This window comes from Mustela erminea, chromosome 20 (genome assembly GCF_009829155.1).
Source record: "Mustela erminea isolate mMusErm1 chromosome 20, mMusErm1.Pri, whole genome shotgun sequence".
NCBI classification, from domain to species: Eukaryota; Metazoa; Chordata; class Mammalia; order Carnivora; family Mustelidae; genus Mustela; species Mustela erminea.
The window spans coordinates 39,966,754-39,993,710 of NC_045633.1; the positions used below are offsets into that span (position 1 = coordinate 39,966,754).

Below are 26,957 nucleotides of genomic sequence, written 5' to 3' on the forward strand. Positions count from 1 at the left end.
CTCCTTGCCTTCCTCTTGATAATACGCCTGCCCTGTTTGTCATGGGATGTGAGTTGTTATTGTGATGAGGGGATTGTAGTGTGTGGAATAATGTCTGACCAAAATTCATGTCTACCCAGAACCTGAGAATGTGACTTCATTTTGAAATAGGGTCTTTGCAGATGTGATTAGTTAAGGATCTTAAGATAATATCATATTGGAATTAGGGCAGGTGCTAAAACCAATGTTATAAGAAGTGAGAAGACAGAGATACACAGAGAAAAGGGCCATGCAAAGATTGAGAAAGAGACTGATGTGATGCAGCTGTAAGCCAAGGGTTTCTGGGAGCCCATAGAATCTAGGAAGAAGAAATATTTTCCTCTGAAGTCTTCAGAGAGAACATGGCCCTGCTGAAATCTTGGTTTTGTACTTTAGCCTCTAGAACTCAGAGGATACATTTCTGTTGCTTCAAACTTCTTAGTTTGTGGTAGTTTGATATGTCAGTCCAAGGAACTTAATAAGCTGGTGTGTGTGAAGTTATAACATTTTCATTAAAAATATTTTGTTTATTTGACAGAGTGCTAGAGAGAGAGCACAAGTCAGCAGAGTGGCAGTGAGAGGGGGAGAGAGAGAAGCAGGCTCTCCGCTGAGCAGGGAGCCCGATGCGGGGCCCGATCCCAGGACCCTGGAATCATGACCCAAGCCACCAGGGTGCCCCTGAAATGTTGTGAAGGTAGCAGACTTTGATAGAATAAGCACTTTCAAATGTACCATTAAGACTAGGGGTCAGCAAACTGTAACCTATAAGCTGTATCTAGCCTGCTGCAAGCTTTAAAAATTAATTCCAGTGTAATGAGTACACAGTGTCATATTAGCATCAGGTGTACAATGTAGACTAAACAATTCTTTTTTTTATTAACTTTTAAAATTTTTATTAACATATAATGTATTATTAGCCCCAGGGGTACAGGTCTGTGAATCACCAGGTTTACACACTTCATAGCACATACCCTCCCCAGTGTCCATAACCCTGCCACCCTCTTTCTCCCCCCTCCCCCTGGAAACCCTCAGTTTGTTTTGTGAAATTAAGAGTCTTTTATGGTTTGTCTCCCTCTCGGTCCCATCTTGTTTCATTTATTCTTTTCCTACTCCCCAAACCCCCCACGTTGTATCTCTCCTTCCTCATATTAGGGAGATCATATGATAATTGTCTTTCTCTGATTGACTTATTTCGCTAAGCATAATACCCTCTAGTTCCATCCACGTTGTCACAAATGGCAAGATTTCATTTCTTTTGATGGCTGCATAGTATTCCATTGTGTATATATACCACATCTTCTTTAGCCATTCATCTGTTGATGGACATCTAGATTCTTTCCATAGTTTAGCTATCGTGGACATCACTGCTATAAACATTTGGGTGCACATGCCCCTTCGGATCACTACGTTTTTAATCTTTAGGGTAAATACCCAGTAGTGCAATTGCTGGGTTGTAGGGTAGCTCTATTTTCAACTTTTTGAGGAATCACCATGCTGTTTTCAAGAGTGGTTGCACCAGCTTGCATTCCCACCAACAGTGTAGGAGGGTTCCCCTTTCTCTGCATCCTCGCCAGCATCTATCATTTCCTGACTTGTTAATTTTAGCCATTCTGACTGGTGTGAGGTGGTATCTCATTGTGGTTTTGATTTGTATTTCCCTGATGCCGAGTGATGTGGAGCACTTTTTCATGAGTTTGTTGGCCATCTGGATGTCTTCTTTGCAGAAATGTCTGTTCATGTCTTCTGCCCATTTCTTGATTGGATTATTTGTTCTTTGGGTGTTGAGTTTGATTAGCTCTTTATAGATTTTGGATACTAGCCCTTTATCTGATATGTCGTTTGCAAATATCTTCTCCCATTCTGTCAGTTGTCTTTTGATTTTGTTAACTGTTTCCTTCGCTGTGCAAAAGCTTTTGATCTTGATGAAATCCCAATAGTTCATTTTTGCCCTTGCTTCCCTTGTTTGGCGATGTTCCTAGGAAGAAGTTGCTGTGACTGAGGTCAAAGAGGTTGCTGCCTGTGTTCTCCTCAAGGATTTTGATGGATTCCTTTCTCACACTGAGGTCCTTCATCCATTTTGAGTTTATTTGTGGTGTAAGGAAATGGTCCAGTTTCATGCTTCTGAATGTGGCTGTTCAATTTCCCAACACCATTTGTTGAAGAGACTGCATTTTTTTCCATTGGATGTTCTTTCCTGTTTTGTCGAAGATTAGATAACCATAGAGTTGAGGGTCTATTTATGGGCTCTCTATTCTGTTCTATTGATCTATGTGTCTGTTTTTGTGCCAGTACCATACTCTCTTGATGATGACAGCTTTATAATAGAGCTTGAAGTCTGAAATTGTGATGCCACCAACTTTGGCTTTCTTTTTCAATATTCCTCTGGCTATTCAAGGTCTTTTCTGGTTCCATATAAATTTTAGAATTATTTGTTCCATTCCTTTGAAAAAGATGGATGGGACTTTGATAGTGATTGCATTAAATGTGTAGTTTGCTTTAGGTAGCATAGACATTTTCACAGTATTTGTTCTTCTGATCCATGATCATGGAACATTTTCCCATTTTTTGTGTCTTCCTCAATTTCTTTCATGAGTACTTTATAGTTTTCTGAGTATAGGTTCTTTGCCTCTTTGGATAGGTTTATTCCTTGGTATCTTACAGTTTTGGGTGCAACGTAAATGGGATTGACTCCTTAATTTCTCTTTCTTCTGTCTTGTTGTTGATGTATAGAAATGCAACTAATTTCTGTGCATTGATTTTCTATCCTGACACTTTACTGAATACCTGTACCAGTTCTAGAAGATTTGGAGTGGAGTCCTTTGGGTTTTCCACATATAGTATCAATCATCTGCAAAACGTGATAGTTTGACTTCTTCTTTGCTAATTTGGATGCTTTAATTTCTTTTTGTTGTCAGATTGCTGAGGCAGGACTTCTAGTGATAATTCCTGCCATGTTCCTGACCTGAGCAGAAAAGCTCTCAGTTTTTCTCCATTGAGAATGATATTTGTGGTGGGTTTTTCATAGATGGCTTTGATGATATTGAGGTATGTGCCCTCTGTCCCTACACTTTGAAGAGTTTTGATCAGGAATGGATGCTGTACTTTGTCAAATGCTTTTTTAGCATCTATTGAGAGTATCATATGGTTCTTGTTCTTTTTTTTTTATTAATGTGTTGTATCATATTGATTGATTTGCAGATGTTGATCCAACCTTGCAGACCAGCAATAAATCCCATTTGGTTGTGGTGAATAATCCTTTTAATGTACTGTTGGATCCTATTGGCTAGATTTTGGTGAGAATTTTCTCACCTCTGTTCATCAAGGATATTGGTCTGTAATTCTCTTTTTTGATGGGATCCTTGTCTGGTTTTGGGATCAAGGTAATGCTGGCCTCATAAAATGAGTTTGGAAGTTTTCCTTCCATTTCTATTTTTTGGAACAATTTCAGGAGAATAGGAATTAATTCTTCTTTAAATGTTTGGTAGAATTCTCCTGGGAAGCCGTCTGGCTCTGGGCTCTTGTTTGTTGGGAGATTTTTTTTTTTAAAGATATTTATTTATTTATTTATTTGACAGAGAGAAATCATAAGTAGATGGAGAGGCAGGCAGAGAGAGACAGAGGGAAGCAGGCTCCCCGCTGAGCAGAGAGTCCGATGTGGGACTCGATCCCAGCACCCTGAGATCATGACCTGAGCCGAAGGCAGCGGCTTAACCCACTGAGCCACCCAGGCACCCCAGTTGGGAGATTTTTGATGACTGCTTCAACCTCCTTACTGGTTATGGGTCTGTTCAGGTTTTCTATTTCTTCCTGGTTCGGTTGTGGTAGTTTATATGTCTTTAGGAATGCATCCATTTCTTCCAGATTGTCAAATTTGCTGGTGTATAGATGTTCATAATACGTTCTTATAATTGTTTGTATTTCTTCTGTATTGATTGTGATCTCTCCTCTTTCATTCATGATTTTATTTATTTGGGTCATTTCTCTTTTCCTTTTGATAAGTCTGGCCAGGGGTTTAGCAATCTTATTAATTCTTTGAAAGAATCAACTAGTTTTGTTGATTTGTTCTATTGTTTGGTTTTTTTTGTTTTTGTTTTTGGTTTCTATTTCATTGATTTCTGCTCTGGTCTATATTATTTCTCTTCTCCTGCTGGGTTTAGGTTTTCTTTGTTGTTATTTCTCCACTCCTTTAGGTGTAGGGTTAGGTTGTGTATTTGAGACCTTATTGTTTCTTGAGAAAGGCTTGTATCACTATATATTTTCCTCTCAGGACTACCTTTGCTGTGTCCCACAAATTTTGAACCGTTGTGTTTTTCTTATCATTTGTTTGCATGAATTTTTTCAATTCTTCTTTAATTTCCTGGTGGACCCATTCATTCTTTAGAAGGATGCTCTTTATCCTCCATGTATTTGTGTCCTTTCCAAATATCCTCTTGTGATTGAGTTCTAGCTTCAGACCATTGTGGTCTGAAAATATGCAGGGAATGATCCCAATCTTTTGATACTGGTTGAGACTTGATTTATGACACAGGATGTGATCTATTCTGGAGAATGCTCCATGTGCACTAGAGAAGAATGTGTATTCTGTTGCTTTGGGATGGAATGTTCTGAATGTATCTGTGATGTCCATCTGGCACAGTGTATAATTTAAGGCCATTATGTCCTACTTTATCTTTTGCTTGGATGATCTGTCCATTTCAGTGAGGGGTGTGTTAATGTATGATTGTCAATGTGTTTCTTTGATTTTGTTATTAATTGGTTTATGTAGTTGGCTTCTCCAATGTTAGGGGCATAGAAATTTAAAATTGTTAGATCTTCTTGTGGGACAGACCCTTTGAGTATGATATAGTGTCCTTCCTCATCTCTTATTATAGTCTTTGACTTAAAATCTAATTGATCTGATATAAGGATTGTCACTCCAGCTTTCTTTTGATGTCCATTAGCATGGTAAATTGTTTTCCACCCCCTCACTTTAAATCTGGAGGTGTCTTTGGGTCTAAAGTGAGTTTCTTGTAACAGCATATTGATTTTTTTTTAATCCATTCTTCTGATAACCCTGTGTCTTTTGATTGGGGCATTTAGCCCATTTACATTCAGGGTAACTATTGAGAGATATGAATTTAGTGCCATTTTATTGCCTGTAAGGTGACTATTGCTGTATATTGTCTCTGTTCCTTTCTGATCTACTACTTTTAGGCTCTCTCTTTGCTTAGAGGACCCCTTTCCATATTTCTGTAGAGCTGGTTTGGTGTTTACAAACTCTTTTAGTTTTTGCTTGTCATGGAAGCTTTTTATCTGTCCTTCTAGTTTCAATGATAGCCTAGCTGGATAAAGTATTCTTGGCTGCATATTTTTCTCATTTAGTTCTCTGAATATATCATGCCAGTTCTTTTTGGCCTGCCAGGTCTCTGTGGATAATTCTGCTGACAATCTAATATTTTTACCATTGTAAGTAACGGACTTCTTGTCCCGGGCTACTTTCAGGATTTTCACTCTGTTGCTAAGACTTGTAAATTTTACTATTAGATGATGGGGTGTGGACATTTTCTTATTGATTTTGAGGGGAGTTCTCTGCACCTCCTGGATTTTGATGGTTGTTCCCTTTGCCATATTAGGGAAATTCTCTCCAATAATTCTCTCCAATATAACTTTTGCTCCCCTCTCTTCTTCTTCTGGAATCCCAATTATTCTAATGTTGTTTTGTCTTATGGTATCACTTATCTCTCGAATTCTCCCCTCATTGTCTGGTAGGTGTTTGTCTCTCTTTTGCTCAGGTTCTTATTCTCTGTCATTTGGTCTTCTATATCACTAATTCCCTCTTCTGCCTCATTTATCCTAGCAGTAAGAGCCTCCATTTTTTACTGCACCTCATTAATAGTTTTTTTTTTTTTAATTTCAATTTGGTTAGATTTTAGTTCTTTTATTTCTCCAGTGTTTCTCTAATTTCTTCCATGGCTTTTTCAAGCCCGGCTAGTACCTTGAGAATTGTCATTCTGAACTCTAGTTCTGACATATTACCAATGTCCATATTGATTAAGTCCCTAGACTTCAGTACTGCCTCTTGTTCTTTTTTTTTTTTAAATTTTTTATTTATTTTATTTTTACAGAGAGATCACAAGCAGACAGAAAAGCAGAGAGAGAGAGGGAAGCAGGCTCCCTGCTTAGCAGAGAGCCCGATGCAGGACTCGATCCCAGGACCCTGAGATCATGACCTGAGCCGAAGGCAGCGGCTTAACCCACTGAGCTGCCCAGGCACCCTCTCTTGTTCTTTTTTATTGTGGTGACTTTTTCTGCCTTGTCATTTTATCCAGATAAGAATATATGAAGGAGTGAATAAAATACTAAAAGGGTGGCAAAGACCCCAGGAAAATGTGCTTTAACCAAATCAGAAGAGATACCAAATAGTGGGGAGAAGAAAGGGGGTAAAAAGAAGTTCAGGGGAAAAAAATTAAAAAAAAAAATAAAGGAAAAATATAAAAAAGAAAAGAGTATATATTAGACTCATGAATAGAGCAGGGTCTTGCACTTAATTTTGGGAGTATTTTGGTCTCTTAGAAGAAACTACCTCTCAAAATTTTAAAGAATGAAAAACATATATAAGGGTAAACACAAGGAAGGGATGAATATGACTATAAAGATGAAATTTTTTTTAATTTCTAAAAAAGAGTTGATAAGATAAGTTGGTTAGGAGAATAAAGAAAAAGAAAGCAGAGAGAATATGCTCAGGCTGGAGACGAGAACAAAGCCCTGTGCTAGATTTAGGGTATATTTTGATTAGAAGAAGTTGTATCCCAAATTTTTTTAGAAGAAAAAAACCCATGTGTATACAAAAAATAAAGTTAGATACAATGAAGCATAAAATATAAGTATAATAATGAAGGTTCAAAAAAGATTTTTTAAAAAATGAAAGGTATTGTTAAGATAAACTCGCTAAAAAATGTTAAAAGAGGAAAGGGTAAAAGTTAAAAAAATTAGCAGAAGAAAAAAATAAAATTAAAAAAGATTAATTTACTTTGCAAGACTAAAGAATCATGGGGAGAGAACCATGAATTCCATGCTTTTCTTTCTTCTCTGGAATTCTGCTGTTCTCCTTGGTAAGTGAACTTGGTGTTTGCTGGATATCTTGCTGATCTTCTGGGGGAGGGGCCTGTTGTAGTGATTCTCAAGTGTCTTTGCCCGAGACAGAATTGACCCGCCCTTAGGAGGGGCCAGGTTAAGTAATCTGCTGGGATTCAATTTCGGGAGCTGTTATTCCCTCAACGCTTTCTGTAGAGTTCTGGAGGACGGGAATGAAAATGGTGGCCGCCCAATCTCCAGCCCGGAGAAGCCAAGAGCTCGGGGCCCCACTCCTCAGTGCGCCCTCAGAGAAAAGCGCTCAATCACTCCCATCTCCTTAGTCTCAGGCTGCACTCCGAGTTCACCCAGCCTGTGGCCAAGCTTCTCTGTCTCTGGCACACAGCCCCACCTGGAGTCTCCAAACCCCGCAGATCCCTGCATTCTCCCGGGGGGGAGGTCTCCCGGGTTCTTGTGGGGTCTCTCCTCACAGAGCAGCGGCCTGTGTCACGGACCACAATTTAAGGTAACCCCAAGTTAAGAGCTCACTCCTTGGCTCTGTCTCTGTAGCCAGCTTCCCTGCTCTAATACCTGTGAGCTCTGCAACACTCAGACACCCCTGATCCTTCTGTGACCCCGTGGGACCTGAGACCATGTTGTCCCCACATGGGCTTCACTCCGGCTTAGCCTCTGGAGCGATGTCCCTCAGCAGAACAGACTTTTAAAAGTTCTGATTTTGTGCTCCGTTGCTCCGCTGCTTGCCAGCCCCTCCCCCCGCGGTCCATCCTCCTGTCTCTTTGGATTCACTTCTCTGCTTCTCCTACCTTTCAGAAAGTGGTCAATTTTCTGTTTCTAGGATTGTTGCTCTTCTTGTCTTCGATCTGTTGGATTTGTAGGTGTTCAGAATGGTTTGATAAGCTGTCTAGCTGATCTCCTGCTACCTGTTGTCGTCTCAGCCTGCTACTTCTCCGCCATCTTGACTCCTCCTAACTAGACTAAAGAATTCTATATGTTACTTAGTACTAGTCCCTTTCACCTATTCCACCCACCCCCTCACACACCTCCCCTCTGGCAAACACCTATTTACTCTCTATACTTAAGATTTTATTTTCTATGGCTGTCTTAGTGCTATGGTGGGAGATTTGAGTAACTTCCAAAGAACTGTATGTCCCCAAAGTGTAAAAACTGCGTAAAAAAAAAAAAAAGCGTAAAAAAATATGGCTTACATCATCAAACTGTCTACTGACTTCATGACCACAGGCATCATGATGACAACAACTTTAAAAAGATCTTTAACTTTAAACTTTAAATCTTAATATTTTAACTTTAAAAAAGGTATTTGGTAGAATGAAGTTGTCTACGAATGCATGATTCTCAAAACAGCAGTCACTTAAAGGAGACAGAAGTTTATTTCTCTCATCCACATTTACATTTACATTGACATTTCATCTCATCCACATTTACACAGTGAAAAGCTGGAATGGCAACCTTATGATTACCAGCAACTCTGCTCCTTCTGTATTGCTGATTTTCCATCCTCAACATATTGTTTCTACTTCATAAGCCAAGATGCAGCTAACCCATCTATATTCTAGTCAGTAGGAACAGAGAAAGGGAAAAAGAGCATACTTTCCTTTAAGGACTCTTCTAGGAATTTAGTCACACTTCTACCTATATTTAATTTGCCAAAACTCAGTCATGTGGTCACATGTAGCCACAAGGTGGCTGAGAAATTTATTCTGAGAGGCTAAGTGTACAGTTAAAAATCAGGGATTCTATTATTTTGGGAGGGAAGGAACAGATCTTAGGGAATGGACTAATAACGTCTGCTACAGCTAACCAGGCTGGCTTTTGTCCTTTTTGTTACTCAAGGATCCAAGGGAAAACACTATATCTCAAATAAAGTTGTAATAATATTAACATACTTAAACCTCTTGAACAAATGGATTTATACCACAGGAATGCATCTGCGGTTCTGTTTCAGGATTCCCACCAGGAAAATGGTCAAGGATTTGAATCTAGTTATTTCAGGGAGGACTTCATACCTGATTGTATGAAGTGGAGGGTGAGATAGAGAAATCTAGGGTAATTCTCAGGTGTCTGCCTTCAGTGAATTGGCAGGCTCTTGGGTATACTGGCATTTGAGAGATGAGAGAATGAGGAGGTTGTTCAGTGTGATTTACTTCTAAGGTTTTAAAAGTTGTTAAGGTTTATCCCCCCTAGGTGATGCTCAATTTCTCTACCTTTCAGTCCTACTGAATATTTTAAACTTCATTTTTTACATGGCAATCTGGGCCTCGGAGACAAATCATTCTTGCCTTGCATGTCTGTCCTTCTGTCTTATTTGAGCACCTTCCATGTCACTCAGCCATCTCTCATATCTTGGCAATCTGGACTTTCTAGGTTTCATATTACGAGATGGCAGCATGCTCTAAATTATAGCATTGTATTTATGTAAAATGTAAATGTGTAGTTGTATACAATTGTGTAGGATGAAGTATTAAAAGACTGTGATGTAGAGGAAGAAAAGGGTGGTAGTCAGGAGTGTCAGTGATCTTGTAGCTGATTGGGCTATCATGCTATATTCAAAATGTCATTATCAGGAGGTGTATTCTTACGGGGTTTTGCTCTAACTTATAAATTCTCAGTTCAATAAAATGTTCAAGTTCTTCCTACATTAGAATACCATTTCTTTCATCTCCTAATTCTTTTTTATAAAGTTTGGGCCTTTTTAAAGGTTCAATGAATGTTGTTTTTTAAAATAAGTTTTTTTAAAAAAAATTCAAACCCACAGAAAAATTATAATAGTACAATGAGCAGCCATAAACCCTTACTCAATAAACCCTTACTCATAAACCCTTCACTCAAATCCATGAACATTTCACTCAAATATTCATCAATTGTTAAGATTTTGTATGTTTTTTCTCTCTTGCTATTATATTTTATACATAAACACACACAATCATTTGATATATATGTGTGTATATACAAATATATACACATGTGTGTGAGACATGTATTTTTTGGAAACCATTTGAGAGTTTCTTGCAGACAATGACACTTCAACCATAAATACTCCATTTATCATGTGTCTGCATCCTCATATATCACCACAGGGAAATTATAAAATTTCACATTGATATAATATTATGAATCCATAGCCACAATTTCTTAATGATCCCAATGATGTTCTTTATTGACCCAGGATTTAACCAACGATCATGCATTGCATTTAGTTGTGTTTACTTTCCTTGCAGTTTTCTTTTCTTTTCTTTTTTTACGACACTGACATTTAAAGAGTGTAAGCCAACTCTTCTGCAAAATAACTCCCAATTTGACTTTGCCTGATGGCTCCTGATGTGTGAATTCAGGCTAATGTTATTTGCAGGAACATTACATATGATATGTCTTTCTCAGAACATTATTATCACTAGTTACATGATTTCAGGGTGTCCCACTTTTTTTTACTTTGAAAATTTAATTAATTAGAGTATAGTTGACACATATTGTTACATTGGCTTCAGGTGTGCAACCAGTGATTCATGAACTCCATACCTTCCGCACTGTGCTCACCACAAGTGTAGCTACCACCTGTCACCCTCCAGCACTGTTATGATACCATTGATTATTTTCCCTGTGCTGTACCTTTTATTCCTGTGACCTATTCATTCCATAACTGGAAGCCAGTACCATCTATTCCCCTCCACCCATTTTGTCCTTCCTTCTACTGTCCTCCCTTCTGGCAAGCATCAGTTTGTTCTCTGTATTTCTAGGTCTGATTCTACTTTCTGTTTGCTTATTCATTTTTTTTTTTTAGATTCTGTTATAAGTGAAACAGTTTTTGATATTAGTTTAATCTTTGATTGAGGTAGGTAGGGTCTGCCAGATCTCTCCATTGTAATTTCCTTTGTAATTAATAATTAGTGATTAATATTAATACTTAATAAATTAATAATTAGTAATTGCTGGGAGATGCTTTTGAGATTGTGTGAATATACTGTTCTCCAAACAAACTTTCAGCCAAGAGTTTTAGCATTCATTCATGGTTCTCAATTATTGCCAAGGTGGTTATGAAATAGTAATTTTTCTATCTCTATTACACCTGCTACATTTTTTAGTTAGCATGATTTTGTAAAAAAGAGCTTTCCTTTTCCTCCACATCACATTTAAACGTTATTTTTTGCTTGAGATGTAGTCCACATACAGTGAGATGCATATGTAACTTAAGTATTCATCAGTTTTGATGAATACACACACACACACACACACACACACACACACACACACACACAAACTCAGACCACTGTGAAGACAGAACATTTCCATAAATTTCCTCATGTCCCTTCCTAGTCAAGCCATCTCCTCCGGAAGCAACCGCTGACCTAATTTCTATCACTATACATTAACACTGTTTATGCTAGATCTTCACATAAATGGAATCCTATGGTACCTATTTTAAGTCTAGCTTCTTTCACTAAGTATGTTTTTGAGATAGATTCATTTTTTTTTTGCATTCACCCCTTTAAAAATTTTGACTTTTTGTATTTGTATGGACTAATGGATTTTTAAATTTACTGTTTTATTCCTCCCATTCATTTTGAAGTCTGCATTTTCCCAAAATTAGCCGGTGGGAACCTTGTTAAGCTGATGTCTGTGTCTTTCTGAACTTGCCTCCATTAGTTTTTGTGAATTTCTTACTTTCTGGCAAAAAAGTGTGATCCAGGCTTACCTGTACTTTTCCTATCTTGGTTATTGGATCAGCAAATTCTCCAAGAAGTTTCAGTGGGGAATGGTATTTAGAAACCAAAATCTAGGTGTTAGGTGAGTGCTTTGCTACAGGAGTTTTTTTGCTTCCAGAATATTGTAGAAGATGTAGCTATCTGTATATTCAAATACTCATAGAGAAGCCTGTGTGCATGCATACAGGCATATAACAGAAACCTCTAAAAACCAATGTGCCTCTTCTTTTCCCTGTATTCTTTGTTTTTGTCCCCTTTCGCCCACAGTGAAAACCTTGGTACCCACTCCAGCAACATCAATGATTGATTTGCCAAATGCTACAGTACACACTAGATACTTTTGTAATTGTTGAAATAATATCACCACTAACAACAAACTTGCTAAGTATATTTGATATTGCTTTTTTTTTTTTTTTTTAAAGATTTTATTTATTTATTTGACAGAGAGAAATTACAAGTACACTGAGAGGCAGGCAGAGAGAGAGAGAGAAGGAAGCAGGCTCCCTGCCGAGCAGAGAGCCCGATGCGGGACTCGATCCCAGGACCCTGAGATCATGACCTGAGCCGAAGGCAGCGGCTTAACCCACTGAGCCACCCAGGCGCCCTTGATATTGCTTTTTGAATTTTTTTTTTGTCTTTACTGCCTACAATGACAGCACTGTGTTAAAAATTTATTGGGATGATTTTTTTCTGTGTGGTTATTATCAATATTCTATACAATTAGGTTCATTTGTATTTGTATACAGTTTTGTATTCAAGGATAGGGAGAGACCTATCATTGTAAATTTAATCTTCATTTTTGAATCTGCAAGTCATTAAAATGGTTCAAAACTCAAAAATATAAAAAGATATATTCAGAGAAGTTTCATTCCTTTCCAATTCCTTTAACCCTGTTCTTGTTCCCATAGATGACCTATTTGTTTCTGGTTAGTCCTTCCTGTATTGATTCTTGCAAAGATAATCAAATACATGTGCATTCTTTTTCTTTCTTACAAAAAGTAACATTCCATATATGCTTTTCCACACTTGTCTCATTTAACATATTCTGAAAGTATCATTCACTCCAGATTAGCTTATTCTTTTTCAGATGCATAGAACGTTACTGTGTGGATGTACCATAGTTTGTTGAGAAATATTTCTTATATGAACATTTAGTTTTTTCCTCCAGTGTTTTAATAACCAACTTTGGACATATGTATTTAATTATTATTAGTGGTGTATCTTCAGTGTGAATTTCTAGAATGGGTTTGCTCTATACTGCCAAATGCCCTTCGAGAGAAGTTGTGACATTTCTCCTGGTAATGTATAAGAGAATTTTAAAAGAGGCTTTAAATAATGCTAGTCAATAAAATTCCTATACCAAAATGACATGACAATGGGATAGATGATTTTGGGAAAGTTCAAGAGTCAAAATTTCATATCTGTACAAAAAGGTCTTAAACTGCCCCATGATATAATAAATATTTTGTTATAAAAGGAGATCCAAGAAGAGTCTTTGCACCTAGGTTTTATGGATGACCTAAGAATCAGCCAGGTGTTAATCCATAAATTGCAACTTAATTTGTCTGACAGTATTATTCTTGTTTGGGTTAGATAAGATTACTAGAACCTAAGGAAGCTATTCAAATAGTACCTGGAAAGAACAACCTAAACCTATGAACAAATGAAAAACTGAAACCCTGGGAAAGTATTCAAATAAGGATAAGACAAAAAAAAAAAAAATCCATGTAGGTTAACATTTTAATGGTTTTGGTATAATTAATATTCAGGTTACATTTTACCTTTTTTTTTTTTAACAGATTTTATTAGTTTGAGAGAAAGAGAGAGAGAAAGCACAAGCAGGAGGAGGGGCATGGAGAAGCAGACTCCCTGCTGAGTGGGGAACCCAATGTGGGGCTCTGTCCCACGAGTCCAGGATTATGATCTGAGCTGAAGGCAAAGGGTTAACCAACTGAGCTACCCAGGTGCCCCTTTTTTACTTGTTTCTTTTTTCTTTCTTTTTATTTATTTAACAGAATGAGAGTGAGAGAGAGCACAAACTGGGGCAGCAGGAGAGGGAGAAGAGGAATCCCCACTGAGCAGGGAGCCCGATTTGAGGCTTGATCCCAGGACCCTGGGATCCTGATCTGAGCCAAAGGTAGATGCCTGATTGAGCCATCCAGATGCCCCTTTTCCCGTGTTTCTTAAGGTATTTAAAACATTTGATACGATCTTAAATTTTAGGCTTGTGATTTTTTATTTTTATTTTTATTTTATTTTATTTATTTATTTAGGCTTGTGATTTTAATGAAGCACTTCGATGTGTTTAAATTGAAATCAGTGCTTAAAAGAGTGGTTATATCTAATTTTAGAAATTCCTAAGTTTTTATATATTAGTTTCACAGCTGTGAATAATTAGAGGAATGCTGGCTGCTTAAAGAATGTGTTTCTAAAACTAATAAACACTAATCAAAATATAAATAGTAACAAATATATTTCTCCAAGCCCACAAGGCCTTTGGACATAAGAGAATCTATCAACCTGATGATCCTTTAACAGTCTGAAGTTCTGAGAAAGTTACACAGATTTTAATGTGAGCAGCAACCTTTTGCTTTATTAACTTTAATATATTCAGCAAATATTTTTCATGTGTTATAAAATGCTGCTCCAGGCACTATTTTTATTCACTGTACCAGTAAGTGATCCATGTTCTAGTGACATTTCTAATGAGAAATCCTTTATTATTATTATACATATTATATTATAGGATTATTATACATAATCCTTTATTATTATGTATAAACTTTAATCTCTCTTTTCATAAAGGACGAATGGACATAGTTGGATGGACCAAATGAACTAAGATATGTGAAAGGGTAATGTCTTGCCCTCCTAGACAGAAATAAGTCATAACTAACAGGTTTTTGAATGACTACTATTCCTCTGGCTACTCTACTCCAAGAACAATATATAATCAATACACTAAGAGTTCACTCTTTAACTTGCAACATTTTGAAAAGAACAAAGGACATGAAAAGAATATGATCCCAGAATGATATAGTTTACTGTACAACTAAGATAAGCATCATCATTTATGACCCAAAGAAATTTAATAAGCTTCTAATTTTTAATTCTTATTTATTATGATGAATTAGTGAAAATCTTTGGGGAACTATGGTCTGGATAAGTCCAGACACTTCTTTTCTAGGATTATCTAAGTTCTGCTGAAACTCTCCTGAAAATCCCATTGTTTTCACCTGTGTTGATACACTGCCTTGTATTGGAACCCTTAACACTCTTTGCGGATAGGTCTTTTTTTTTCTGGTTGCAAAATTAAACTTTGTTCAAAGCCTTTACCAATTTTAATTAACCATTACTTCTTTTTTTTTTTTTTTTAAAGATTTTTTATTTATTTGACAGACAGAGATCACAAGTAGGCAGAGAGGCAGGCAGATGGAGAGTGAGAGAAGGAAGCAGGCTCCCTGCTGAGCAGAGAGCCCGATGTGGGACTCCATCCCAGGACCCTGAGATCATGACCTGAGCCGAAGGCAGCGGCTTAACCCACTGAGCCACCCAGGCGCCCAACCATTACTTCTTTTAATACATACCTCCACTGTCTGAAATTTCACCTTACCTCACTTTCTTTCTGAAATGTGGGTGTCCTCTTTATGGAAAATGAATGTTAAATGTAGCTCATTTTGGTGCCTGTTTCCAGAACAGATCTGACCTGAAAGTGGACCCCTACTACACAGACATTGGAACACAAAATACTATTAAAAATCCTTCTTGACTATAGTAACTCAGGATTTTATTAGCTATTCCACACCCACTGATGCATGGGGCATAAATGTACTTTGAAAAGTTTGTGACAAAATGAGTTCATTACTTTCTTGGTTTTTAGCGTTTTGGTTTTTAAAATCTTTAAGCATTTCAGCTTTGCCCCGAGAACTTTATAAAATCTAGTCTTTCAGAGGGAAAAAGAGAAGCCTTTGAGCTGAGAGCTATGTTAGAAGAAAAAAGGTGAGGAAGCAAGGGGAAATGCAATCCTACCTTAACTTCATGGCTTCTTCAAGCCATGCCTTAGGAGACAGAAAAACAGAAAACCAAGCAACTGAAGCACCCCCAAAGGTGCAGCTGTTTGCTGCTTATGACAGTTTACATTTATAATGCTTTGTAACATCAAAAGGTGATAACCTGTTAAACAGGGCAGTATTCATAAAAATAAAATTTAACCACCTTAAATTCTTTTTGGAGAAAGGTGTTATATACACACATTTCAATAAATAAAATGAATTATTAAGCCAATTAGTAATACTTCCTTAGTTGTTTATATAAGCCAGTTAGGCTCTTCCCTGGTTCTTATCCTCATGATGGCACCACAGCTCAACATCTGGGATAGTCTCATACTTCTTGTCTTTCACAGATGTGCAGGGAGGTGCAGGCACTCTCAGCCCCTGGTCCTTACAAAAAAAAAAAAAAAAAAAAAAAAAAAAAAGGCAACACAAAACAACAAGAAGAAACTTCTCTCTCCAAATCCACAAATATAGCAGAAATACCCATTTTAGTGAAAACAATCTGCTATAAGGAAATTTAAACTAGAACAACAGGATAGAAAAGTAGACTTCTCTGAATCACTTTTTAAAGTCCATCACTATGACCCTCGGTCTCCCCCAAGACTCTTCTTAAAGTGATCCTAGGACTTGTTTGATGAAAATGCAAAAGTTGCTAAAAAACAAACAAATAAACAAATAAACACCACCATATCCTGTCATATTGTTTCTCAAATAAAGGTACAGATTTAGGTGGTACATCAAATAGAAACTTCTAATTTGGAAGTTATATATATATTGATAAATATCTGTTTATTTATTTTAAAACAGATATAATTGACATATAAAATCATAATTTCCATAAATACTATTTCCTAGGACTAGGTTAAAAATTCGTAGTCCCTTTAAAGGAAAATATTAAGTAAACACAATATGATAAAAACTGTAAAGGAAACACACAAATGACGAAAGTTTGAGAAATATTGCCTTTATGTTTATTTCAAATTTATGTGACTGGTTACACTACATCATTGCCTTAATCAATGTTTACATAATTTAAAAACTTTATATCATAAAAGTTACAGGTGAATAATTACAGATTATTGCCTACAAGATTTCTGGTCATTGAAAAAAGCTTTATATCAGATTTGGAATGTGACTTATAAGTTATTTTCACTATTTATAAGTGCTCCTTGGAATACACTACTAATTTAAAACCTAAATTTATTTAGTTTCTATGCATTAAAAGTTTTCTCTCCTCTGTAAATAATTTGATATTGAAAGGGATGAAAAGATCTGACCAAAAGTTTTCCCAGATTTATATATTCATATGATTCCCCCACCATGAGTTATGTGCTGCTGGGTAAGTGAAGGACTGGGACTTAAGGTTTTCCCACATTTAATATATTCACATAATTTCTCCCGAGTATGGATTTTCCTATGTTGATTAAGGTGTGCACTCTGGCTAAAGGCTTTCTCACATTCATTACATTTATAGGGTTTCTCTCCTGTATGAGTTCTCTCATGCTGATTAAGATGTGTCCTCTGGCTGAAGGCTTTCCCACAAAAACTACATTCATAAGGTTTCTCTCCAGTATGAAGTCTATGATGTTCAGTAAGGGATGTGATACGGCTAAAGGCTTTACCACATTGATTACATTTATAGGGCTTCTCTCCAGTATGAATTCTCAGATGTTGAGTAAAGGATGAATGCTGACGGAAAGCTTTTCCACATTCACTGCATATAAAAGGTTTTTCTCCTGTGTGAATTCTCTGATGTTGAACAAGATGTATCCTCTGGCTGAATCTTTTCCCACATTCATCACACTTATAGGGCTTCTCTCCTGTAAGGACTATCTGAGGTTGAGTAAGAGAGGAGTTGTGGCTGAAAACCTTCCCACATTCACTGGGTTTCTCTTCAGTATGAATATGGTTAGTAAGAAGAATACCTTGATTGAAGATTTTTCCACACTCATTATATTCATAAGGATTCTTTCTTACATAGTTTCCCTGATAGTAAATCAAGTCTGGATTATGTTTGATGCTATTTCCTTGTGTGTCAGAATTAAGGGGTATTTTAATGGAAGGAATTCTCTGATGCGTAATAAGGCTTGCATTCATGTTATAGTTTTCTCGAAATCTATTACAGTCACGGCTTCTCTCCTGTGTGATCTTTTTGTGGGTTAAAGATATTTGTGCTAAGTATCTCTGCTGGTTTTCTTGGTTAAACTCTAACTGGTAATCAAAATCCCAGAGTCCTCCCAAGATGGAGTACCAGAAACTATCTCCTGTTAGTCTCTCCATTATCATGTCATGATTTTGTTTTTCATCAGAAATGTTCTGGTTTGGAGTCGATTTTTTGATTTCACGTCTACTCTCCCCATCTAAAAGAAATGCAGAACATACAAATACTTTGTGATCTCCTCTGTTTTGAAAAAGAAACTGTTGTACAATGAATTACCAAGGGAAGTATATAGTAATGTGGACAAGGTGTATGTGGCATAAGTTTTAAAATATGGCCATGTAACAAGGAAGACTATAAAAGGATGATGGAAAGCAGTAAGAAGGGGGAAATTTAAAACATGTATGGTAATCATAAGAAGAGATCATCCAGGAGTATCTATAGCTGAAAGGTAATGGAAAGGAAAATGAGAAATGTCAGAGAAAGTTCTGTGCTTAGAGGTGGGAGATATTAGAGGAAAGACTATACTTGTTGAAGACAGGTCCAAGTACTCCACCTTATAAATTTCATCTGTGGATTATTCTATGGTAGTGTCAGTGACCTGTTTATTTAAAAAAGTATTTCTTCATATTTTTATCTTTTGCTTAAAATGACACAATGAATACTTGCTTATAATAACACATTCAAATAATATGGAACTGCAGTAAGGAAGAATTTCAGCCCCTTAGAGGTCATTATTTTTAATAGTTTGGAGCCTGTCTTGCCAGATTTTTTTCCATGTTCATACAAATATAAATGTAAATCATATTCTAAACAAGCATGAATTGTGATAAAAAAATTTCATTTCAGTCTCCTACTACTTCTTTAAACTTAATTTAATGGGGGCATTCTTACTATGCTTCTGGATGAAGATCTGGGCAGGTTCCATGGTTCCCCTAATTTTTAGATAACAAATACTCCTTCTGTTATATTAAGTTACAAACACAGTCTCTAATCAGTAATTAAAGTGTTCAGTCACCTGTTTAATAATCAAAACTCCAAAATTAATTCCCTTTCCTTCGCCTTGGCTGTTAAGAGTCATAGTCTTCCTTTTTCCCTACCACCTGCCTCTTTCTGCATCCTACTCTCTTCCTACTCGTTTTTTCCCCTGGTGCTGTGCTCTCATTTCTTGTTCCCACTTTAATTATTTCCCTGGCTACCTCTTTCTTCACTCACTGTTGTTTAGTTCCCTTCTTTTTTGGGGGGCGGGGTGCGCAGAGGGCGAGAGAGAATCTTAGCTCCACACCAGCACAGAACCTGTTGTTGGGCTCAATTTTATGACCCTGAGATCATGACCTGATCCAGAATCAACAGTTGGACACTTAACCAAGTCACCCAGGTGCCCCTGTTTAGTTCCCTCTAAGAAGACTTTGAGGGTAGAAGCTGTGTGGAGGAAGAGATTAAAAGGCCAGTTTTTGTATGACTGTATGACTGAGTAGCTTCACATTCTCACCTTGGCAGAAGATTAAATAGGAACTCATGACTCTTGGGAGGTTTTAGCTGGACCTCTCTTTCTCCTCTCATTTCCATGATCTGGACAGATAAATCTTTACTTGGATAGTACCTTGGGACCATCCCTACAGCAATGAATCCTATTGGACAAAATCAAAGATGTTGGATGACTCGTAAACACCGATGATACCTTGGCTTGGCAATCTTGCAAACTGCAGACAGATCCTAACTCAACAGTTTCTCCTGGCTCACCTATAAAAGCCATTTTATCAGTAGGCTGTTCTTGGACCTTGGACAGTTTTAGTTTTCTCAAATGTAAGTCATGTGCTAGTCTTGGTCTTTCAACCATAGGGAATGCATATAAAAGCTGAAAGCATGTTTTCCCCTGTAGCTGGGACATATGATTATCATCCTAATGAGGGCACTTAACAGTAAAAGGGAGCACCATTAATAATTATGCCAAAAACTATCCTGGAAAAATAAAATGGAATTACACTATAATACTCTTTCGTACTTTGCTTTTTTTTTTAAAAGAGAGAGAGAAAGTGAGGAAAGGCAGAGAGAGAATCTTAAGCAGTGTGGAGCTTGATGTGGGGCTTGGTCTCACAATCCTGAAATCATGACATGAGCCAAAATCAAGAGTCTGGAGCTTAACTGAGCCACCCAGGCCTGTGAATTTTTTTTCTTTCTCATTACTGCATATCATGAACACATTTCCATGTCAATAAATACATTTCCATAATTTTTAAAGGTTGTAAACTATCCACTTTTATGGATAAATAAAATTATATTTAATCAATTCACATCTGCACTGGACTTACTGTTATTACAAACAGCATTGCAAGAATAGTTAGTTGGCTGAACATGAAATAGAAATTGTAGAAAGAAAAAGAAAATTGTTAAAAACAGATCAATATGCTTACAGATATTACAAAAAGATACAAAAACAGAACTTACTCTGGTCTAAAATTATATGTGGAAAAAAGTGATTTAAAATATTTGTTTTAAACCAATGGACATTTTCAACGAAATTATCAACTGAACCACTTTATTTTTAGCCAAAACACTTTGTCTGCCTAGGGACTTTGGCTCCAAAATGTTTAGAATTGTTGGCTGGAGTTTGGAAACAACTCCTTCTGCCTAGGAGTACAGTTCAGGGCCTTCATTCCCTACGGCCTAGCTTCTAAAACTTGCTTATTCCTGGAAACATGGCAGCTTGGTCAACATACTCATGGCCACCTTTGTTGACGGCCTTCTTTCCATGTCTTACCTCTGAGTGAAAAGGGAAAACTGCTGCTGGTTGGCAGACTTGTCATCTATTGATACCAGGAGGAGTGACAATGCATGGACCATATAGGCACTGTTCCCCTACTCTGGATACCCTCAAGGCCCATCAGATATTCAATCACAGGGCTATCTATCTATGTCCCATTGGGATGCCAGGGTACACAGTCTAGACTCCAGGTTGAGACAGTGATTATCTTGTGCTATCTGTGAAGAACATTTGTGAAGAACAAACTCTAATCCATTTGCTCTAGCTCCTTACTTAGCCCAAACCCCCATGTTAGTACACATGACTGCAACTTACCTTGAAAGGAGGGTGGGCATTGACGAGGATGAATACTTTCATCAAGCTGTGTATATGAGATGATGTTTTGGTGCCTTTCACTCATTATCCACTGTCTACTTTCCTCCTTGTTTGGCCTTACCGGCTAGAAACCAAACCATTCACTGAAGCTCCCAAGTCTTACTTTATACTTCTCCTGAATTGATTTCCTATCACATCTTATATTGCCTACGCCTCTGTTGTCTGAGATTATGGAAAAGGTGCTAGTTGGGAAGAAAGTGTTTTCAGACACAGAAGCAGAAGAGCTTCCTGTGCCTACACTGTGGGAATGACATGCATTCTGTTTGTGCCCAAGTTCTAAATTAAGTAAGTGCAATATCTTGGTCACAGCTACAGACTAAGGTTCTTTAGCTTATTAAGGGAGTTCCAGGCTTTCATTATTCTTGCAGGAGCCCAGGAGCTCTATATCAAGAAAAACAGGGGATTTGCATAGAACTATACTGTAGTCTCAATATAGTAACTATTTGTCCCCACTGACTCCATACCCCTGAATCAACTCTTAGGGTGATGAGCCTTTAATAAAATTAGATTTCTAGGGTACCTAGACCTCTGACATCCTTTGCATCTAGGCAGGGATACCTTCTGGATAGGATCTTAGAATTAGCATATTGTGATGCCACTGGGCAGCCACAACATCTTGGAAGGCCTTCTGCACTACTGCATACCTCACCTAGTAGACATCTTACCCTGCTTAGCCTCATCCAATGCCTTTTGAAATAAGTTGTTTAGAAGTCAGAAGAAAGGAAACAAGAAAGGAAAGAGGAAGGGAAAGAAGGAGAGAAGGGAGAAAAGGAAAGAATTAGGGAGAAAGGGAGGGAGGAAAACATTTTAAAAATTTATCTTTTTTTAAAAGATTGTATGTATGCACGTATGTATGTGTGTGTGTGTGTGTGTACGTATGTATGTGTGTGTGTATGTATGTATGTATTTATGAGCAAGACAGCACGAGCAGGCAGGAGAGGGAGAAGCAGGCTCCCCAAGAGCAGGGAGCCTGATGCGGGTGTGATCCCAGGACTCCAGGATCATGACCCTGAGCCAAAGGTAGATGCTTAATCAACCGAGCCACCCAGGTGCCCCAAGTTTATCCTTTCTATGTGTAAAGTACTATAGTATTTCTAGTTCTCTTTTGTTAATTAAAAAAAAGTGCCATGATTTATAGTAGGTTATAGTATTAATTTAGTGGATAGAACAATACATTAAGACTGAGAGAAAACAGGCTAAAAAAGTTTAGAAACTATCAGTTCATCAGACATAGAAGGATAAATGTTTTTTGGTAAGACTGTTTCAATTGTAGAGATTATACAGATCTTATGGGTTGCAATAAAAATGAATTTCTTAATGAGGGTGGTGGTTATAAATAATTAAAAACTACTGTTTTAGCAGAGGTTGGTAAGCTTTTTCTGTAAAGGGTCATAGTAAATATTTAAAGTTTTGTGGGTCGTATGGGCTTTATTGTTTAATCAACTCTGCTGTCATAGAGTGAAAGCAGCCACAAACAATATAGTGACAGAGTGAGTGTGGCTCAGTTCCCATAAAATTGTTTACAGAAACACGTGACTGTAGACAATGTTTATTCATCCAAACAGTCTATAATACCAAACAGGGTTATCTGGAAAGGGAACCCCCTGTGATAATCTAAGACCTCCTTATGCTGACTGGGTGATTCATCTTATACTAGCAATGTATGAGAGTGCTTTCTTCCCTACAGAGATTTCAACAGTGTGGGCAACTTTTTGGACTTTTGCTAAACTGAGAGATGAGAAAAGGTAATCTGTATTTTCAGTTTGTGTTTCTTATGAGCGAGGCTGATCATTTTTTCTTACATTAAATGTATTTGTATTCCTTTATCTAGTAACTGTTCAGAGATGTGTGTACTCTATTAGGCTGTTGGCCTCTTCCTGAGTTTGAGGAGCATTTTATTAATGGGAGCTTAGCCCTTTTGATAGAAGTTGCAAATATTTCCCTTTATTGCCACTTGCCTTTTTACCTGCTTATTGTTCTACACCACGCAGAGTGCAGGGATTTGTGTCTGTCGAATGTATAAATCTTTTTCTTTTATGGCTTCTAGATTTTGAAACATACTCAGAAATGATTTCTCTATTTCAAGGTTTTAAAAGATTTCTCCTGTGTTTTCTTCCAGGTCTCTTATGGTTTCATGTTTTACATTTAAAGCCTCTGATTCTTTTGAGATATCTTGGTTTAAGGGGTAAGTTATGGATCTAATTTTATCTCTTTCCAGATGGCTATTCACTATTCATTAAAAAATCTACTTTTTATAATTATATGTGTGGTGAGCATAGTACAAATATGAATCACTATGTTGTGTACCTGAAACTAATGTGATATTGTGTGTCAGTTATTCTCAAATTTAAAAAAAAGGGCTACCTTTTAAATACGAGTTGGCTCAATACCATTTTCTTAACATGTCTACCTTTCCCCTCCTAATTTGAAATAACGCCTTTATCGTCTACTAAACTCCTGCATACATCTAAGTCTATTTCTGGATGTCCTATTCTGTTCAGTTGGTCTGCCCTGTTCTAACAAAATTTTACTGAATATTATCTAATTGAGACAATTCCTCTTGTCTCTGAGTTTTCCAGATTATTTTTGTTTTAGGTTTTTTCTTTTCTATTTCATTTTTTTATATGTCCAATTAACCAACATATAACCAATATGAAATTTAGAATGAGCTTATCTAGATCCCTCTAAAATCTTGAAGACACTTTTTATGGGATTATAGTACATGCATATTAGGGACACTGACATCTTGGTATGTCCATTTATTCAAGTTTATTTTTATGTCTTTCAGAGTGTTTTAAAGTTTTCCTCATGCAGGTATTGCACCATTTCTTGTTAAAAGTTTATTTCTAGTGCATTTAATTTTTCTCCCTAATTGTTCTGAATTTCTCTTCCATTTGAACCCTTTATCCTGATGGCAGGCCTTTATTTCAAGCAAACATTGGAATGTGTGTGAGTCACAAGGTGATTATTTTTGGCTGTAAGGAGATTGGGCAAAGGCAGGGAAATACTCTGCCCAGCTTGTTTCCATGTGGGCCTTTGTAGCACCGGGTCTGCCTTCTTTCCCAGAGACCTGGTGACTCAGAAACAATAGACTCTGCTTCATGCTCTCACTTTCCTGGAAAATGCCTGGATTTATTTTGCTTAGAAAGAGAAAGAGAGGGCGCCTGGGTGGCTCAGTGGGTTAAGCTGCTGCCTTCGGCTCAGGTCATGATCTCAGGGTCCTGGGATCGAGGCCCGCATCGGGCTCTCTGCTCAGCAGGGAGTCTGCTTCCCTCTCTCTCTCTCTGCCTGCCTCTCCATCTACTTGTGATTTCTCTCTGTCAAATAAATAAATAAAATCTTAAAAAAAAAAAAAAAAGAAAGAGAAAGAGAAAGCGAGAGAGAGAGAGAGAGAGAGAGAGAGAGAAATAAGCAGTGGCAGTGGATGAGGAAAAGTAGGCTCCCCCACTGAGGAGGGAGCTGATTCGAGGCTCAATCCCAGGACCCTGGGATCATGACCTGAGCTGAAGGTAGTTGCTTAACGAACTGAGCCACCTAGGTGTCCCATCCACCTTCTTTATAATGGTGACACAGTAATCTAATGTATGTGCATACCATAATTTGTTTAACCTTGATTGGTCAACATTTAGGTAGTTTATAGCCTTGTTGTTTCCCCCAATATGAACATCCCTGTATATAAGTCAGTTGTCACATGGGACACTTCAGGTGGGTTTTGATATATTGTTCTTAAGGACTCTAAACATGCGTGCGTCCTGTTACTTATATTTATTTTGTGCACAGTGATGACTAGAAGCCAACCGACACCATAAATGTCTTGACTAGCAATCAAAGATTTTCTATCAAAAGCAAAAAAAAAGTTTATTTCTAGGTGTTTTATTTTTTTGGTTACTACTAAATGGGTTCTTCTCTTCCATCTTATTTTCTAACTGGGTAGTTGTTTGTGCTTCTATTGTCACTCCACTTCAACAGTTAGTTACTTGGTTAATACAGTTATACTCTGAACTCAGATCCATATAAAGAGTCTCAAACTCGCTGTCACACTCTCTTGCCGGGGAAGTATACAAGGCCCTTATTCACACGCTACTTGCTTTCTGATCTCATCTAGAACACCACTGCTTTAACCCATCCACTGTTTCCTAGTTTCCAGTCCTCTTCAGGCCTTACTTTACTTCTTGTCACTTCCTGGAATCTATGTCAAATCACCTGAATTAACAAACTCTCATTTTCTTCCTTTAGTTCCACTCATCTAGCAGGCCCTTGTCCTGAACTCTAACTCTACAAAGCCTTTCTGGTGCAGAATAGAATAGGAGAAATGGCATATGCATGGACACTGGAAACCACAAATGCATGGGGCAAAATCTCATCTGGATCCTCAAAGCTGCTTGGTAATCTCTTGATTCATCTTTGGTCAGCTTCCATTGAACTTAACAGGCAAGAGCAAGTGCTCCTCAAGTTCTGTCCTTATGCCCCACCATTCCTTTACATTCAACAGGGGACCCTGCCTTCAACTGCACCAAGAAAGTAGAAATAACCATGTGCGAATTCCCCCAAATCTCCCACCAACAAACTTATTACATACAAAATCACCCTAATCTCCTTCCCAGTCTCACTCCCATCTCTTCTAGAACCTTGCTCTGTATTTTGTATTTATTTTCTACTTATTCCTTCTTTTTTTTTTTTTTTTTAAAGATTTTATTTATTTATCCGACAGAGAGAGATCACAAGTAGGCAGAGAGGCAGGCAGAGAGAGAGAGGAGGAAGCAGGCTCCCCGCTGAGCAGAGAACCCGATGCGGGACTTGATCTCAGGACCCTGAGATCACGACCTGAGCCGAAGGCAGCGGCTTAACCCACTGAGCCACCCAGGTGCCCCTAAAATCATTCTTGCTTTGACAATCCTCTTTTGACACCACCTTCTATTCTCCCATTATGCTCTATTGTCTCCCTTTCTCATTTGAGCTTCTTGTAAGAATACTGCATACTTACAAGGTTCACCTTTTTACCTCCTGTTCATTAAAAAATGTATTAACTGATTGTTCTTCTAATCACTCCCCTGTTATTTCTTTCTTTTTTTTAAAAAGATTTTATTTACTTATTGGACAGACAGAGATCACAAGCAGGCAGAGAGGCAGGCAGAGAGAGGGAGGAAGCAGGCTCCCCGCTGAGCAGAGAGCCCGATGCGGGACTTGATCCCAGGACCCTGAGATTATGACCTGAGCCGAAGGCAGTGGCTTAACCCACTGAGCCACCCAGGCTCCCCTCTCTTATTTTTTTTTTTTTAAAGATTTTATTTATTTGACAAAGAGAGACACAGCAAGAGAGGGAACACAAGTAGGGGGATTGGGAGAGGGGAGAAGCAGGCTTCTCACTGAGCAAGGAGCCCAATGCAGGGCTTGATGTGGGGTTTGATCCCAGGACCCTGGGATCATGACCTGAGCCAAAGGCAGATGCTGAACGACTAAGCCACCCAGGCACCCCATGTTATTTCTCTTATTAATTAACATAATTGCTAACCTCTTTGTTGCTAAATCAAACACTTACTAGGTCCTACCTCAGTGAGGAAGAGGTTTCTAGGTAAACAGGCATCAATAGATGCCAGTAAGGCAAGCAGTACCCCAGAGGGCAAGCCGGAATTACATGAGGCCATCAACCGAAATGTCTTACCACATCCTTATAAGAGGAACCAGTGACTGTGTCCCTGAGTCTTACAGGATAATGCCAAAATGCAAGCTGTCTCCTTGAAGGAGACTGACAGCCTGCTTATTCCTGACAAGGTGGATATGAGGAAATCATTTGTTCAACC

General features: G+C 37.8%; 2 protein-coding genes across 3 annotated transcripts in view; one reads left to right on the top strand and one right to left on the bottom strand.

The window, feature by feature from the left end:
* Positions 1-16,807: 16,807 nt before the first annotated feature.
* The window catches only part of ZNF713 (zinc finger protein 713), a 39,188-nt gene continuing 29,038 nt past the window's right edge, over positions 16,808-26,957 (bottom strand). Inside the window, exon 6 of the mRNA XM_032327380.1 lies at positions 16,808-18,219. Within this exon, the coding sequence (XP_032183271.1) occupies positions 17,162-18,219 (1,058 nt within the window). The 3' untranslated portion in view covers positions 16,808-17,161. The remainder of the gene's footprint in view (positions 18,220-26,957) is intronic.
* SEPTIN14 (septin 14) overlaps positions 23,273-26,957 on the top strand; it is a 140,974-nt gene continuing 137,289 nt past the window's right edge. For both annotated transcript variants that reach the window (XM_032328067.1, XM_032328068.1), the window contains exon 1: positions 23,273-23,341. The gene's annotated coding sequence lies outside the window, so the exon portion shown is untranslated. The remainder of the gene's footprint in view (positions 23,342-26,957) is intronic.